This window comes from Rhinolophus sinicus, linkage group LG10 (genome assembly GCF_036562045.2).
Source record: "Rhinolophus sinicus isolate RSC01 linkage group LG10, ASM3656204v1, whole genome shotgun sequence".
In the NCBI taxonomy this organism is placed as follows: Eukaryota; Metazoa; Chordata; class Mammalia; order Chiroptera; family Rhinolophidae; genus Rhinolophus; species Rhinolophus sinicus.
Window position 1 is genome coordinate 59,604,146 of NC_133759.1, and position 17,928 is coordinate 59,622,073.

Sequence of the window (17,928 nt, forward strand, 5' to 3'; positions counted from 1 at the left end):
GTTTTCGGCTCCTTTGTTGAAAATTATCTGTCCATATATATGTGGGTTTATTTCTGGGGTTCTCAGTTCTATTCCATTGGTCTCTGTGTTTGTTTTTCTGCCAATACCATGCAGTTTTGATTATTGTTGCTTGTAGTGTAAATTGAAGTCAGGGAATATGATACCTCCAGCCTTCCCCTCCCCCCCCCCCTTAGAATTGCTTTGGCTATTCAGAGTCTTTTGTGATTCTATACAAATCTGATGATAAAGAAATAGAACAAACCTGTTCTATTTCTTTGCCATTGGGATTTTGACAGGGCTTGCATTAAATTCTGTATATTGCTTTGGGTAATATGGCCATTTTTAACTATAACATATCTTTTTCATCAGGGCTTTTAATATTCTTTTAAAAGAAATCCCATTTAGTCATTATTAACCTTTTAAACCTAATTTCTGTGCTGACCCTTTTATTTTAAGCATTTCTTTATCATTTTGTTTTATTTTAAACATAATATAGTTAGATCTTTTAATGTAATAATTTACTTCACCTGTTGTATAAATAGATTTTCTTTTAACTTGCTTTGTTTGCTACATTTTTACTTGTGATTTCTTATCCCTTATTTTTCTGTTTGATCAAATTATTTTGGGTTCCTTTCTTTTGTTTCAATCTTCTTACTTTGGAAATTCTATTAAACATTTCTATTCCATTAATGATTACCTTTTCTTTCCCTGTACTTTTAATTAGAAATATTTGTTTACCATTATTTGATTGTAAGATACTCATGCTTTTTCTCCACTGACTTAACTTTATGATGGTTGGTTCATTTTTATATCTTCTACTTCCACCCCTCCTCAGTAAGATTGAGAACTTTAGAATATTTCACTTCCCTCTTTTCCTGTCTCTCCCATGCTCAGCTGAGAACTTTAGGATACTTTTATTCCTACTACCTTTAGCCCCTCTCTTAACTCCTAGATTTTGCCGAGACAGTCTAATACTTTTAGTTCAACTCTTAGTAAATATTGCTTTGCTGTACATCTGTTTTGTTTCAACAGGTCTGATTTAGAATTTATTACATGCTGCCAGACCCTTAATCATTACTCATTTAGATTAAACTGTGTATAAAACTATCATGTGTCATAATTCTAAAAGGCAGGGGTTTTTGTTGTTTTTTTGTTTTGTTTTTGCATTTTAGCACTTCTGAGATTGAGATGTGGCTTATAATTGATTGTTTCTTAGAATTAGATTTACAATTAAATTGGCAGCACTTGTTCTTATAGTTAGTAGAGTCAGTGGAATTGATACAGATACCTGAAACTGTATATATAAGGAAGAAGCAAGTGCAAGTACAAAGTCTGTTTCTTGCTACTATTCCCTCTTCCATCCTTCCCCCAGAGGGTCTCTGTTCTAATTTGCTCTTTAGTCACAGTTCTTTCACAGATATTTTGTTGTGTGAGGTATGTGGGTGATAGATTTTGTGAGAATCCACACATCTTTTTTTTTTCTTTTCTGATAGTTGCCAGGTGTGGTATTTGGCCACCCCTTTTCTCTCAGTAGTCTGTTAGAACCATTGCTATTGCTTCACATGTTGCAGATGACTAGTCCAGTGCCTCTCTGAACTTTTCCCCTCTGTAAGTAATGTGTTCTTTTTACCTGCAAGCTTGTAAATTTTTTTCTTACAGAGTTCAGGAATTTACTAGGTTATGCATAGCTCTGTGTCGAGAATAAAGTAAACTCTTTTAATCTGCAGATTGAGGTCTTTCTTTGGTCCAAGTATATTTTCTTCTGTTACCGGTGTGTGTTTTGTTATTGCCTTTCTTCTATCTGTTTATCTTTCTTCTGCTGGAACCACTGTTCATCTCATGAGATATGTCCTCCAAATCTCTTATCTTCTCTTTCATGATTTCTGTTTGGCTGCTTTGAGCTATTTTTTCCATTTGCTCTCACAGACCACAAATTTGGATCTTTCCCATGATCCTTTCTTTTCTTCAGTTATCCTACTGTATGGTTTTCTTGGGAAAATCATGGTTGTAGATGCAGGAAGAATTCTCTCTGCTGTACTTAAATCTCCATAAGTTCCCTTGTTATTTTTCTGACCCTTATTGACCTCTCTCTTTTCAAGCAGCTCCGTTTGCTTGTGGGTTTGCTCCTTTGTTCTGACTGGTCACTGTCTTTATGGATGCTTAGCCTCCTTATATGTTGTCATAGTTTCCTTATTAGCTCATTAGGGCTCACTTGTGGTCTTGGCCTGTAATGATTCAAGGAGACAAACCCCTCCCTCCCCAAGGGTCATCAGATCTCACATGCCAGGCCTTTTCTAGAACCATTTAAAGTCCCTTATAGACCTTTTCTAGAACCATTTATCGTCCCTTTTCCAGGGTTCCAAGAAGCTAGTCTCCAGGCACTTGCCCAGCTCCTAGGAAATAAAAAAAAAATAAATAAAATAAAAAAAAACCACGCACATTCCAGTCCTCTCCTTTACACTCCAAAGAGCCTAAGCCTTCAATTCCATTTAGCTATCTGTAGGCTCCAGGCCTATGTCTGTTGCGGCAGACAGATTGAAAATGATAGTGGAGATAAAGGGGGGTGAGTTCATCTCATCATCTTCCGGCATCTTTTTGAGGCCTGGATTTTTCATTCCTTTAATGGTTGTGGATGTATGCTTTTACCTAGACTTATCAACAGTGGAGAGAAAAGCATTAGGCATGGAAGTTGTACAATCTGTGGGATAAATTATAATTCTCAACTCTGCTTCTTTTTCTGTAAGAGGATTTATTATATGCCCTACCGTCTTAAAGGATTTGCAGTTCGTCCCTGTCCCATAGTCAGGCTTGGAATTATGATTTGTTTTGGTAAGTGGAATGTCTGTAGAAGTGACAGTGTTCTCGTTCTGAGCAGAGCTTTAAGAGGTATAACAAGTTTCCATCAGTCCTCTTCTATAATTGTACAGAGTAGATTACTTGTAGTTCTCAACCTCTGGGCTTTAATGCTTTTTTCTATTATCATAAATAAATAAGAGTTGACTACTTGGAGAAGCATTTCTAGAGTGGCTTTCCAAAGCTTCTAGCTTCTATTTCCTGGGAGATACAGATATGTATGTGTGTTTGTGTGTGTGTGTGTGTGTGTGTGTGTGTGTGTGTGTATATATATATATATATATATATATATATATATATATTCTGATTTGTTGACTTAACTAACAAATATAACAAATGAGATTTATTTTTATATTTTATACCTTTTCTATATAATCAGTATTCACTTTGCTTATTATTAAGCTCTCAGAACATTGTTCTAACTAGTATTTGTGAATCAATAGTTGAGTAGAAAGAGTATTCATTGGACTGTGAGCCAGGAGACCTGGGTTCTCCCCTAATTCTGCCCTCAACCTTATTTTCCCTATCTTCTTTCCTTTTCTTTTCCTCCATTCGTTCACGTAAGAAATACAGTGGTACCTCGGTTTTTTAACGTAATCTGTTCCGGAAGACCGTTCAAGTTCTGAAACGTTCAAAAACAGCCGACAGCTAGGCCTCAGGATCTTGCATTCAGCGAATGCCACGTGACACGTTCAGTTTCCGAGGCGTTTACAAAAACTGAAGTATTAATTTAGGGTTTACGGCGTTCCTAAACCAAAATGTTCATCAAAGGAGACATTCGAGAACCGAGGTACTACTGTTACTGAGCACTCATTTATGCCAAGCACTGGGATATAATCAGATGTAAGCCAGACACCGCTAACTTCCTGCCCTTACCAAGCTGTCATGTGGGGTGTCATGTGGGGTCTCTGGTCCCGCTTCCCACATAGGAACACAAGATATGGCAAGGCCAAAAAGAAACACCCACGGAGCCATAGGTAGGGGAGTCATACCACTATAGTCTCGCTGGCGAATGGGTTGGAGACACAAGAAGCAGGAGCCACACTATCCGCAACCCGCCGTCCACTTCTCTCTGCCAACCAACCTCACTTGCTAACTGCAATCCGCCCTGCTAACTGCAATCCGCTCTTGCTAGCTCAGCCACCATCTTCTTGCTAGCCCCCATTTGCTGCTAGCGTAGCCACGGCAGTTATATTAGTGGCCAATGGCTCACTGGTTACAGCTGACGGCCAACTAGCCACAGCTGATGGCCATCCAATCACAGTTGATGGCCATTTACCGAGTGAACACCTTTCCACGTGAGGCTGAGAGCCTGGAAACTGCAATCCTGGCTCTGTCCCCACATAAGCTTACTGTATTTTCTTCTGCTCACTCAGCCCCTTGTTTCTTCTGACCGTACTATAAATTGGTCAGTGCCACATTACTGCTCAGCCTCCTTCTTGTCATGTTATGTTAGTGGGGCTGGTTTCAAATACATTTTTACTAGCACTGGATTATTTGGGGACGTTGGGTGGTGGTGCTGAGAGAGAGAGAGGTAAGTAGGGAGGGAGGGAGGGAGAGAGGGAACGAGTGAGCTACTCACATAGCCTAAACCACTATACAACCTATTTTTGTTTTTCATGATTCGTTTTTAATTATGACTTATTTTGTTTTGGGTAAACACCCAAAGAATGTATCCATAGTATCTATACAGATGATTTGTTTTTTTTGTTTTTACAGATTTTATTGGGGAAGGGTAACAGGACTTTAGTGGGGAACAGTGTGTACTTCCAGGATTTTTTCCAAGACAAGTTGTCCTTTCAATCTTAGTTGTGGAGGGCGCAGCTCAGCTCCAGGTCCAGTTGCCCTTGCTAGTTGCAGGGGCACAGCCCACCATCCCTTGCGGGAGTCAAACCGGCAACCTTGTGGTTGAGAGGACGCGCTCCAACCAACGGAGCCATCCGGGAGCTCAGCGGCAGCTCAGCTTAAGGTGCCGTGTTCAACCTTAGTTGCAGGGGCAGAGCCCACCATCCCTTGCAGGATTTGAGGAGTCGAACCTGCAACCTTGTGGTTGAGACCACTGTCCCATGTGGGAATCGAACCGGCAGCCTTCGGCATTAGGAGGACGGAGTTCCAACTGCCTGAGCCAGCAGGCTGGCCCTATACAGATGATTTGAATATTAGGTGAGATGTTTATTGCTCCTGGTTAGTCTTCTAAATTTAATTAATTAATTTTATTTTTATTTGTTAAGAGTTTGGGAAAGAGAACATCTTTATTACCAAAAAAATGGTTGCTTTAGAAATGGGGAAAACCTGGATAAATAAGCATGTGTCTTAGTTTACAAGGACACTTGGTAGAATAATAAGTAAAAGAATCTACTTTCTCTTGTAGGACTTATTGAGGGGGTGGTTACTCATTTTTCCTAGCCCCGTTTTTGCTTCCTGAGTAAAGAGCTAAATGTGCCGGCTGCAAGGGAAGGAAGGAGTAGTTGGTGGGAAAGACAACTGAACTATACAAGCTAATGCCATTCTCAGCTGCAGAAAAACATCTTAAGAACAACCTGATTATATTTTGTAAGGGATTAAATTTGCATGCAAATTCCAACTGAAAACATCTGTTTCCTGACCCTGTGCAAGAGTTCTAACATCTTGACAGGAATTCTGGTTTTGAAATTTCTGAGTCTCAAGTACCTCCCTCAACTACTCTGTGGATGTTTTCTTAGAAGGCTTAAATCAACACTGCTTAACATATTGGAAATGACTCTGTGAAGAACTGAAAAGGAACTTCTTCCTTTGCTGCTTATACACAAAAAGAAAATTTCAGGTTTCATTAGCAAGAATCTTTCTAATTGCTGATTATTATAAGAATTGTGGGACAATCCACACTTCATTAAAGAAGCCAATGAAAATAAATAGATCACTGAAGGAATCGGTGTATATGTGTGTATATGTATATAAAGGTAGGAAAACTTTTTAAAGTATTTCTAATTTTATTCTTAAGAATTCCCAACGACCAAAAATAGTTTCTTTTGGTGGGGGGGAAGTGTGTGTAAGTGCACAACTTGCATCAACTTGTGACCTCGTATTTACATTCTCCTAAGTCAGGCATAGGTTAGTAATTCTTGACACCATAATTCCACTGCAGAAGTAATGTTTACAGACCTGTGGAAACAGGATTAAATCTTAATGCAAGTACTGAACATTTACTAGGAGTCAGTTAATGTTGAATGGTGTGTTAGAATCACTCACTTGGTATGAGAAAGCCATTGTGACTTTCAGATTTTCATTTTGATTGATTTCTTAAACTTGATACCTAAAAGAGGATCTGTGCGCTCTGATATTCCTGAATATTAACACCAGGCATTTTTAAGGACAGTTATTCTAATGCAGGGCTAATGTTGGCCCTTAGCCTTCTATGTTATTAGATATGCTCAGAAATTATATGTTTACAATCTATGCTATATCTATAATCTCCTATGTATTAGAAATTATCAATTAAACAAAAAATAGTGTTTTATCTGGAAAAAATTAGAAATAAACCATCAAGGGAATAGTTAAATATCATGAAATACTATGCAGTGGTCAGAAATGACTGATCTATATTAACCAACAAGGAAATATCTCTATGATGTTGTTTAGGGGGAAAAATCAAATTTTGGAACTATATACACACTAATGTCTAATTTGAAAAAACCCTAAGTATATTCAGATAAATGAGAAGGCATAACCCAAACTGTTAATGTCAGTTAACTTTGGTTAATTGGAGATAGGGAGCTCACTTTCACCTTTATTTCCAGGCTTCTGTATGTGAATGAGAACAGTCATGTAACGATGAGAACAGTCATGCTTTACTTGTACATTTACTTTTTATTAAGGAAAAGTTAAAACATAGGATAAACAGAAGAGTATAAGGAACCCCAGAGTACCCACCACCAAGCTTCAACAGTTATCAATATTCTGAATATTTTATTTATGTATCTTCATCTACTCTTCACCTTGATTACTATTGAATTTTTTATAGGTATATTTGTAGGTAAAATTTGTATACGTTGAAATCACAAATCATATATACTTTTGAACGGATATGCTCATGTACTCCACACCCCGACTATGATATTGAATGTTCCCATATCCCTAGAACATTCTCTGGTATCCCATCCCAGTCAGTCTGCCCACTCAGGTTGTTCTGCCTCTTCTTAGAACTTTATATAAATTGAATTATACAGTATGAACTGTTTGTGTCTGATTTTTTTTTTTTGCTTGACATAATGTGTGTGAGAATCATCAGTGTTGTAGAATGTATCAGTAGTTCTTTCCATTTTACTCCTAATAGTCTACTCTATGAATATACCACAAATTGTAGAGCCTTTCCCCTGTTGATGGATACTAACTATTGTGATTCAAGCTGCTGTGGCATTCATGCACAAATCTTATTGTTGGTATATATCGTCATTGCTCTTGAATACATACCTAGGAGTGGAATTTCTGGATCAAATAAAAACTTAGAAAACCCCTTTGGAAAGTGATTCTTCTGTTTTAAATCCCTATCAGCAAAATATGAGAGTACTATTGTTTGGTTTTGTCAGTCTTTTTCATTTTAGTCATCGTAGCGGTTGTATAATGGTACTTCAATGTGTGCTTTTAAAAAATATTTTTTTAATTGTGGTAATTAGATATAACATGAAATCTGCCATTTTAATCACTTTAAGTGTACACATCATTCACAGTGTAGTGCAACCATCACTACTGTTCATCACCTCAAACAGAAACTGTGCTCCTCAAGCAGTAACCCCACCTCCTCTCCCCTCTCCCTGGAGCCCCAGCAACCTTTAATCTGCTTTCTGTCTCTATGAGTTTGCCTATTCTAGCTATTTCATATAAGTAGAATCATACAATATTTGTCCTTTTGTATCTGGCTCAATATTTTCAGGGTTCATCTATATTTTAGCACATGTCAGAACTTCATTCCTTTTTATGCCTGAATAATATTCCACTGTATGGGCATCCTACATTTTGTGTATCCATTTATTTGTTTAGGACACTTGGGTTGTTCGGTTATTGTGAATAATGATGCAATGAAGATTTATGTACAAGTATCTGTTTGAGTCCCTGTTTTCAATTATTTGGGGTCTATAACTAGGAGTGGAGTTGCTGGGCTATATGATAATTCTATGTTTAACTTTTTGAGGTACCTACCACCTGACTGTTTTCTCAGTGTGTTTTTAGTAACGTTTCTCTGATGACTAATGATGTTGAATATATATTCATGTGTTTATATTAGTGATTTGTATATCATTTTTTGTGAAATATTTGTTGAAGTCTTGTGCATTTAAAAAAATGGGTTATTAGTTTTTCTATTAAGTATTGAAATTTCTTTTTATATTTTGAATAGAAATCCTTTGTCAGATATGTTTTGCAGATATTTTCTTCCAGTCCGTAGCTTGCCTTTCTATTAACAGTATCTTTTTAAAAATTAAACAAATAAATGGTGGCAAGATACACATAACACTTACCATCTTAACTATTTTTAAGTGTACAATTCAGTTGTATTAAGCGTTTTCACATTGTTGTGAAACCCGCCTCCAAACTCTTTTCATTTTGCAGAACTGAAACTCAATACCCATTAAGCAGTAACTCCATACTCCCTCTTCTCCCAGCCACCATTCTACTGGCAGCCTCTATTTTACTTTCTGTTTCTATGAATTTGACTCATATGAAATACGTCGCATAAGTGGAGTCACACAGTATTTGTCTTTTTGTGACTGGCATATTTCACTTACTGTAATGTACTCGAGGTTCATCCATTCTGTAGCATGTCAGAATTTCCTTCTTTTTAGGGCTAATATTCCATTGTATGTATATACCATATTTTGTGTATCCTTCCATCCATCAGTGAATACTTGGGTTACTTCCACCTTTTGGCTATTGTGAATACTGCTACTATGAACATGAATGTACAAATATCTCTCTGAGATCTTACTTTCAGTTCTTTAGTGTATATACCCAGAAGTAGAATTGCTGGATCATATGGTAGTTCTATTTTAATTTTTGAGGAACCTCCATACTGTTTTCCAAGTAGCTGCACCACTGTGCATTCCCACAAATAGAGCATAAGGGTTCCAATTTTTTTCACATCCTTCTCCATACTTGTTATTTTCTGGGGGGTTTTTTGATAGTAATTTCCTAATGAGTGATATCTCATTGTGGTTTTGGTTTGTATTTCCCTAATGATTAGTAATGTTGAGTATCTTCTCATATGCTTGCTGACTATTTGTATATCTTTTTTGGAAAAATGTCTATTCAAATTCTTTGCCCATTTAAAATATTGGGTTGTTTATTTTGTTGTTGTTGTTGAGGTGTAGGAGTTCTTTATATATTCTGAACATGAATCCCTTATATAAGATATTTAATTTGAAGTTTATTTTCTCCCATTTGTTTGTGGTGTCCTTTAAGACATAGAAGTTTGAAATTTTGATGTAGTTCCGTTTGTCTAATTTTGCTTTTGTTGCATGTGGATTGGTGTGAGATCCAAGACACCAGTGCCAAACCCAATGTCATGAATATTTTCCTCTAAGAGTTTTATTGTTTTAGGTCTTACATTTAAATATTTGATCGATTTTGAGTTAATTTTTGCATAAGGTATGATTTTTGCATAGGGTCCAGCTTCATTCGTTTGCATGTGAATATCCAGTTTGCCTAGCACCCATTGTCTTTTCCACAGTGAGTGGTTTTGGCACTCTTGTCAAAGATCATTTGATCGTTTATGCAAGGGTTTATTTCTGGGCACTCTGTTCTGTTCTATTCCATTGGTCTGTATGCCTGTGTCGATGCCACTACCACACTGTTTTGCTTACTATAGCTTTGTAGTAAGTGTTAATACTCTCAGTGCTCCTGCCTTTGAGATCTAATAGGTTTGCTTCAGAATCACACTGCTCACACTCCTTTTCTGTATTAGATTTTCATATCCTTATGTCCATTGTGCACTTTCGTTGGAAAGATGCTTCAGGAATTTTAGTATGTTTTAGAAATGTGGGGAGTAATTCACTTTCAATTTTTCCAACTTTTCAGTTAATTTCCTTTATTAGGTTTGCATTCTTTTCTCTGTGCAGAGCACATAAATGGATTATAGTTGTTAAATTTAAAAAACACTATATATTTATTGTTAGAATTTTTTTCTTGGTATGTCACGTGCTAGCAGACCAGCTTTGTAAAGGTCTCACTTTTGAAATTTAGTAACAGGTCACTTTGAGGTCACAGCCTTTCAGGTCTTCACCTTTATTTGTCCTTGGTTACTGCTGGGATTGAATGGGAAAAGGCACAGAGTATTTAAAAGGAGAAATGGCTTTGTCATTGTGTGATACTAGAATGGAAAATACTAAATCAAGCACAGAAATTTGGACACTGTCACACAACAAAGAGGAACTACCCTGTGGTTCACTTACAGGATCCCTTGAAAATTGAAATGGGCCCGTCATTGGACCCACCCCGATCTCCACGCTATTATTTTTCAAGCCACTTCTGATTTGAGGGCTTAGCAAACAGTTTCAGTGATTCTATTGTGTTTTGGTTTTATTGCGAGAGAATTTTGGGGTTGGTTGTTTCTGAAAGTATGATAGCTTTCACAGCTTTTTACATGTACTTTCTTGTTCCTTAGGCTTCCTTGATCACTTGTAGTGGTACTATGTTCATTCCAGCTTACAATCAAGGCTTATTTAAAAAAAAATGCATTTGTTTTCTAATTTGATCTTTCCATTGACAAACAGAATTTTAGAGTTAAATGATATCTGAGAAGTCTCTTCATATCCCCTCAGTTGCATTGTAAATCACATGATTTGTTAAGGGACTTATAAGGTTATAGACATTTATTGGCTTCAGGGATGATTCTAGGCCAGTACTTGGTGATAGGAAAAGCATGCTCATAATGTAATTTTATACGTTCTTTATTTTTTAAATAATGCCCTGCACTTCCTTCCCCTGTTTACCACACCCTTTTTATCTACTTCATGTGGAATCCTCAGATGCACTCTTGTATAGAATTACTACTATGTTAATTACTAGAGGAATCCATGTTAAATTTTAGCAGGTTTTTTCCCCTCTACATCTGCTCTTTGATGGTAGCTGGGTTTACTGCCGCTCACTTATTAGTGCCCTGGGTCTTAACAACCTTATTCAAACAAAACCATCTTAAATTGAGGCATTAAAAAGGTCACAACAGTGAGCCATTTTGTAACTTTTGGTGCAATAAAATGGGTATGTTGTGTTTTGGAATATAAGACCTCTGAGTGCAGCTATTCATTTTCTTCATCTATAAAACATTTTAGAATAACAGCTTACATCTGTTTGGGGTTTAAAATTCCACATTTTGAAGAAACATCACTGTTATGTAATTCCAAACCAGACATGGGGAGGGAGCTAGCTTTCTGACAGGCCATGTTGGGGACTGTAGAACTTGGGAGAAGTATTTGTTTTAGCTGTGGAGCCATATTTGCTGGCAGTACTTTTTCACATGTGGGGAACACATTTTCATTATTGTTTCTTCGTATAATAAATGACAAGACGCATTCAATAAGACTTTGACGTGAAGAATATTTGAAAAATTTTCACACATTCAGAGGGATAGTTAGAGGGATATTTTACTACCAGGAACCAAAAATAAATTTAATTATTTAAACATTTATAGCACATTTAATTACCTTAGACTGTCAGTTAGTCTTGTTTTAGAGAATAAAGTCAGGATTTACTGTCAGCTAATTTTTAAAAATAAATACCCAATGAGATAGTTTGGCCATTTCAAATGTGTGATTTTTAAATTAGTTCTTTAAATTAAAGGAACCATTTAACGAATAACTTTAAATAGAGTAAAACGGGTAAAATGTTCATCTATAGGATTCAAAAGCTAATATTATTTATTAACTACCAGAAAAGTGCACATAACATACAATGCAGTTTTATGGGTTATTTTAATCAAGAAATGAAAAATGCTAGCATGGACGATGATAAGTTATAAGGCCTTTTTCATCTTGTAAATGTGAAATATTTACATTCTTGTTAAAATGTGATACATTTGGGAAGAACCAGTATAAAGAAGAACATTAAAATCATCTGCCTGTTCATCTTCTTGGGTATTTTATTACATATTGTGTATTTTTAAAAATTTAGTAAAGCTTTTAGAAAACTATTATACAGTTTTTTGGGTTTTGATAATTAATTGGAAATTGAGCACGTTAGTTTCAGAATGGACAGTGTCAGATCCTTTCATGGTTTGGTGACAAAAATACTAAACTAAATTTGACTCCTATTGTAGAACTTTAACATATGGGGTGGGGTATTGCTTATGAAGGTGACAAACTTCTCTAAGATTCTAGTTTCTAGTTTGTCAGCTTAAACTAATCTATTGACATTGATTCCCCCCCCCCCCCGCTCCCCCTCACTGCCGTTTCCTGTCTGCATGGAAGACAGATTTTCTTTCTGTGGCCACTGTCCGGCCCAGGACCATCATTTCTTCCAGCAGAGTAAGAGAAATGATGTTAGACTCTTAATTTCTGATTAAGTATAATAAATATTTTAGAAGTAATTTAATGCCCTTAATTCATGGGAAGGTTTAATGCCGTTAATTTAATGCCATTAATTCCTTCAAAATTGTGGTCTCTAACAAACAAACACACACACAAACACACACACTCAAATACCTATATTTTTTAAATATATATTTTTTAATTTTTCAATTACAGTTGACATACAATATTATATTACTTTTAGGGGTACAACATAATGATCAGACATCTATATAACTAATGAAGTAGCCACCCCAATAAATCTAGTACCCATGTGATACCATACAGTTATTAAAATATTATTGACTATAATCCTTATGTTATACCCTACATCCCCATGACTACTGTGTAACAACCAATTTGTACTTCTTAATTCCTTCCCCCTTTTCACCCACCCCAACTCCCCTAACATCTGGCAACCATCAAAGTATTTCTGTATTTATTAGTCTGTTGCTGTTATGTTTGTTAGTTTATCATGTTCTTTAGATTCCACATATAAGTTAAATCATATGGTTTTTATCTTTCTCTGTCTGCCTTACTCCACTCAGCAAAATCCCATGTAGGTCTTTCCATGTTGTTGCAGATGGCAAGATTTCACTCTTTTTTATGGCCAAGTACTATTCCATAGTATTTATGTGCCACCCTTTCTTTATCCATTCATCCATTCAGGGACACCCAAGTTGCCTCCATATCCTGGCTATTGTAAATAATGCTGCAGTGAACACATGGATGCACGTGTCCCTTTGACGTACTCTTTTGGGTTTCTTCAGATAAACGCCCAGAAGTGGGATAACTGGGTCCTTCTTTGTCTCTTGTTATAGCCTTTGTTTTAAAGTCTATTTTGTCTGGTACAAGTATTGCTACTCCAGATTTCTTTTGTTTGTTTCCATTTTCATGAAATATTTTTTTTTCCATCCCTTTACTTTTGGTCTATGTGTGTATTTTGATCTAAAGTGAGTTTCTTCTAGGCAACATATGTAAGGGTCTTGTTTTCTTATCCATTCAGCCCCCTTATGTCTTTTGATTAGAGCATTTAATTCATTGAAAGTAATTGTTGATAGATGTGTAGTTATAGCCATTTTATTAATATTATTCATATTTTTGATCTTTTTTTCTTCTTAAAGAAGTCCCTTTAACATTTCTTGTAATACTGGTTTGGTGGTTATGAACTTCCTTAGCTTTCTCTTGTCTGGGAAGCTCTTTATCTGAACTTAGATTTGAAATGATAACCTTGCTGGGTAGATTACCCTTGGTTGTTGGTCCTCACTTTTCATAACCCTGAATGTTTCATGCTAATCCTTTCTGGCCTGCAAAGTTTCTGTTGACAAATCAGCTGACAGTCTAATGGGAGCTCCCTTGTAGTTTACTAACTGCTTTCTCTTGCTGTTTTTAAGATTCTCTCTTTGAGTTGAACCTTTGGCATTTTAATTATGATGTGTCTTGGTGTGGGCCTCTTTGGGTTCATCTTGTTTGGGACTCTGCACTTCCTGGGCTTTTATGTCTTTCCTTCACCAGGTTAGGTAAGTTTTCTGTCATTATTTCTTCAAATAGGTTTTCAGTTACTTGTCTTCTCTCTTCTCCTTCACGTACCCCTATGATGTGAACGTTGGTACTCTTGATGTTGTCATAGAGGCTCCTTAAAGTCTCCTCATTTGGGGGGATTCTTTTTTTCTTTTTGCTGTTCTGAGTGGATGTTTTCTGCTACCTTATGTTCCAAATTGCTGATTCAAACCTCTGCTTTATCCAATCTATTGTTCATTCCCTCTAATATATTCCACTTTTGTAGTCTTCATTTCTGACTGGTTCTTTTTTATGTTTTCTATCTCCATTTTTATGTTTCCTATCTCTTTGGTGAAGTTCCCCCTGAGGTTACTGAGCATCCTTATAACCAGTGTTTTGAACTCTGCATCTGGTAGATTGCTTGTCTCCATTTTGTTTAGTTCTTTTTTGGAACTTTTTTCTATTCTTTAATTTGGGACATGTTTCCTTGCCCTCCCATTTTGGCTGCCTGACTATGTTTGTTTCTGGGTATTAGGTAGGGCTGCCATATCTCCTGGTATTAGTAGAGTGGCCTTATGTAGTAGTAGGTGTCCTGTGGGGCCCAGTGGCACAGTCTCCTGGTCACCTGAGCTGGGTGCTGCATGTGTGTCCCTTGTGGGGGTTGTATGTGCCTCCTATTGTAGTTGAGCCTTGATATTGACACATCAGTGGGAGGATTGACCCTCAGACTGATTGGTTGTGAGGACTGGCTGTGACTGCAGTGGAGGAGCTGTGTGCAGGGGCTGACCCTGTGGAGCAGGGTTCTATTTAGTGGGTCTCTCATACCTGCCCAATCTGCCCTTTGGGTGTGTCATCTGCAGAAGCAGTCAGGTGGTGCTCTGGCTCAGTCTGAAGGTGGCCACTGGGCGTGTTGGCCCTGGGAACTCCTGGGAGGGGCTCTGCCACAGGCCACATTCAGCTAAAGCCTGTGCCCTGCCTGAGGCCACCTGGCATGAATCAACAAATGATTCTATGCTGGGCTTAGAGGTACCTGGGAGAGGCTAAGTTGCAAACTGAGGCCAGTTGCCACCAATTCCGGGTTTAGGGCTGCTTAGCAAGAGGTATGGGGTATGCTGAGGCCAGAAGCTGCTTGTTTGGAGTTTGTGAGCCTTTGAGAGGTATTAGGAAAGTCTGTGGCATGAGCCAAGTCAGTCTGTTTGTGTGGAAAAGCCACTGGAAGCATAGTTGATGTGCCTAAAAGTTGGGAGGGGCAGGGTCTCTGGGAATCACCAGGGCCAGGCAAATAGTGTTAGCCACGTTGATGGAGACTCAGAAATGATGTCTGCCTGTGTCTACACGCTTGGAGGGAGGTGGGCTCAACAAAGGAACAATGGCTTCTGCCAGCACTTCTGTCTGGGAGAAAGCTGCCCTTCCAGCCTTTGCTCTGAAGCCAGACAACTTGGTTCCTCCCCTTACGTCCCTGGTGCCTTTTCAGCGGCTGCCCCAGTGCTGGAGTTCAGCGTGAATGAGTGTGTCAGAGAGTAAGTCCGTGCATGGACCCTTTAAGAGAAACGCCTGGGACTCCCGCCACACTCCGTCTCACTCAGCTACAATCTCTGCTGTTTTTCACAACCAGAAGTTGTGGAGTTTTCCCTTCTTGGTACTGGAACCCTGGGCTGAGGAGCCTGGTGTGGGGCTGGGACTTCTTGCTCCTCAGGGGGGACCGCTGCAGCCAAGATATCCTTCTGATTTTTAACTGCCACCCATGTGTGTGGGGACCAGCCCATTCTGCATCACCACCACTCCTACCAGTCTCGATGTGACTTCTGTTTAAGACTTCTGCTCAGCTAGACGTCAGGCTAGTTGTAATTTTAGTGTGGTCGTGAGAGCAGGCAAGCGCAGCGTTTACCTACTCCTCACATACCCATATTGTCAATGTTCACAGTCCACGTTTACTTTTCACTTGGAAATGAGCTGAATGCAGAATAACAACCCTGGAGCCATGGCTTGTGACAGCAGCATCCCTAGCACGAGCCCGTTGGCTGGTGTGTAGGGTGCCCTGGAGTTAAGGTATTTTTACTTTAAGAAATATGGAGGTGGCTTCTATTTTAGAATTTTAGAAAGTTCAATTAAAAACAAGTAGATTATACTGAGGGTGAATTTACTATATGCAGATAAATTTACTTAGTTGTATTTTAGATAGAATACTAGTCAGGGCTCTGGAGTCAGGTTGTCTGGACTTCTTACTTCCTAACTGTGTGCCTTTAGGCAAATTATACAGCTTTTCTGAATCTCCCTCTCCTCATCTGTAAAATGGGGATGGTAATAATACCTAAACGTCTTTTAGGGTTGTGAGGATTTAGTGAAATAAAACCTAAGAAAGTGCTTGTTAGCTCAGTGCCCAACACATGAAAAGTGCTTGGTAATTCTAGCTGTTATTGTCATACAACTAATTGTTAATGCTTGTTATGTAAGTGTGTTGTTGATTATCTCCCCCACTCATACTTCATTACTACACGTTAATCTTCTCTCCTACGTACCGCTCTCATACGTATCTCAGGCTTTCAGGCCCTGTTCTACTTCCCGTCTGTTTGGGGCCCTCCACCCCTCCAACAGTGATAGCTGCTCTTTCCTTGAGCGGTGCAGACTTCCAACCTCAGTGTTCTGTTCCTCTAGTCCTGTTCTCAGCTTCCTCCTGCCAGTGGCTCTGTCTGTCTTCTCTCTTCCCCACCTCCTCACTCCATCCCCCTGCTTTGCCCTCTCTACCCTTTCCTCACTCATCTCCCCCTTGTCTCTCTCCTTTCCTTCTTTCTTTCTTCCTTTCTTCCACACTCTTCTCTCTCTCCAACTTCTTTTTCCTCTTTCTATCTCCCCTTCATCTACCCCCCCTTTCCTTATCCTCTTCTTCTCTCTTGCCCTCTCTTTCTTTCTTTCTGCCCCTCTTTCCTTCTCTTTTTCACCTCTCCTCTTTTCCTCTCTGCCCTTTCTTATTTCTTTCCCTTCTCCTTTTCTCTCTCCCCTTTCTGGTCCTTTCCCTCTCTCCACCCACTCCCAACTCTTTCTCTCTCACCCTCTCTCTTCCCCTCCATCTCTCTTCTCATCCCATTTCCCTTTTGATCCTTAACACATGTCATGCCAAGGAGTAGACAGCTCTAGCTCTTAAGCAGAAAAATGTCAAGTCCTTAAAGTCTTTATTACTTGTGATGGGAAATATTTATTTTGTCATTTCAGAAGCACTCCATATTGTGCTTCTCTTTCCATTTCAAAAGGATGTCACAGCATCATTTTATGTGACTTGGGCTCCAGTAGAACTCTAAACGCAGTTACAGTTAACTTGTTTTCTAAAATCTGTATATACTAAACCTATACATTTGTTTAATGTTAGCTTTATTATATAAAGTTAAAATGAAATAATGTTTCTAAATAATAATTATGGGTTCATATAGTAATGCTAGGCAAAGTCTAATCTTTTCTGCCTAATTTATTCAATTTTTTCTCTCTTCAGATTCCTTTCTCGTTGGTCCAGTTTCCCCTGTGGGAGTCCTTAAAAGTAAGTTTTCCAATCTTCATATAAAATTTCTAATTATCATAAATAACCAATCGTTTCAGTGTGGAATGGTAGAATATAATATTGACTAACTGTTTAAAAACTCAAAATTATTAAGAGTTGAAAATGTTTTTTGTGTATGATTTACACGCCAATTCAGTCTTCTAAACTTGTTCAGGTGTCTGCGGCACTGAGAAATAAGCATATGGGTGCAGCGGAAATCCTCAGATGTTAAGGAAAAACTGCTTTTCTTTCTTCTGTATTGCTGCTCTTTTTCCACCCAGTTGAATTTATTTCGCTTCATTCTGTCTCTGTCTTTCTGTCTCTTCCTGCCCTCACCCGTGTGTGTGTGTGTGTGTGTGTGTGTGTGTGTGTGTGTAGAAGTTAAGGAATAACAATGAGGGTAAGTGGAAAATGAAAGAAAGCAAGGCCCTAAGTATTTGTAGTCCTAGGCCAGACCTCCCGCCCCACACCTACTGGTGGGCAGAAAGGAGTGCAGGGGGCGTGCTGCTCTGC

The 17,928-nt window shown here is 38.2% G+C and overlaps 1 protein-coding gene across 3 annotated transcripts in view; it reads left to right on the forward strand.

Moving 5' to 3' along the window:
- Positions 1 to 17,928, forward strand: part of SLC25A26 (solute carrier family 25 member 26) — a 153,188-nt gene that overhangs the window by 106,768 nt on the left and 28,492 nt on the right. For all 3 annotated transcript variants that reach the window (XM_019757175.2, XM_019757179.2, XM_019757178.2), the window contains one exon: positions 17,371 to 17,415. In XM_019757175.2, coding sequence (XP_019612734.1) covers positions 17,371 to 17,415 — 45 coding nt within the window. The remainder of the gene's footprint in view (positions 1 to 17,370; positions 17,416 to 17,928) is intronic.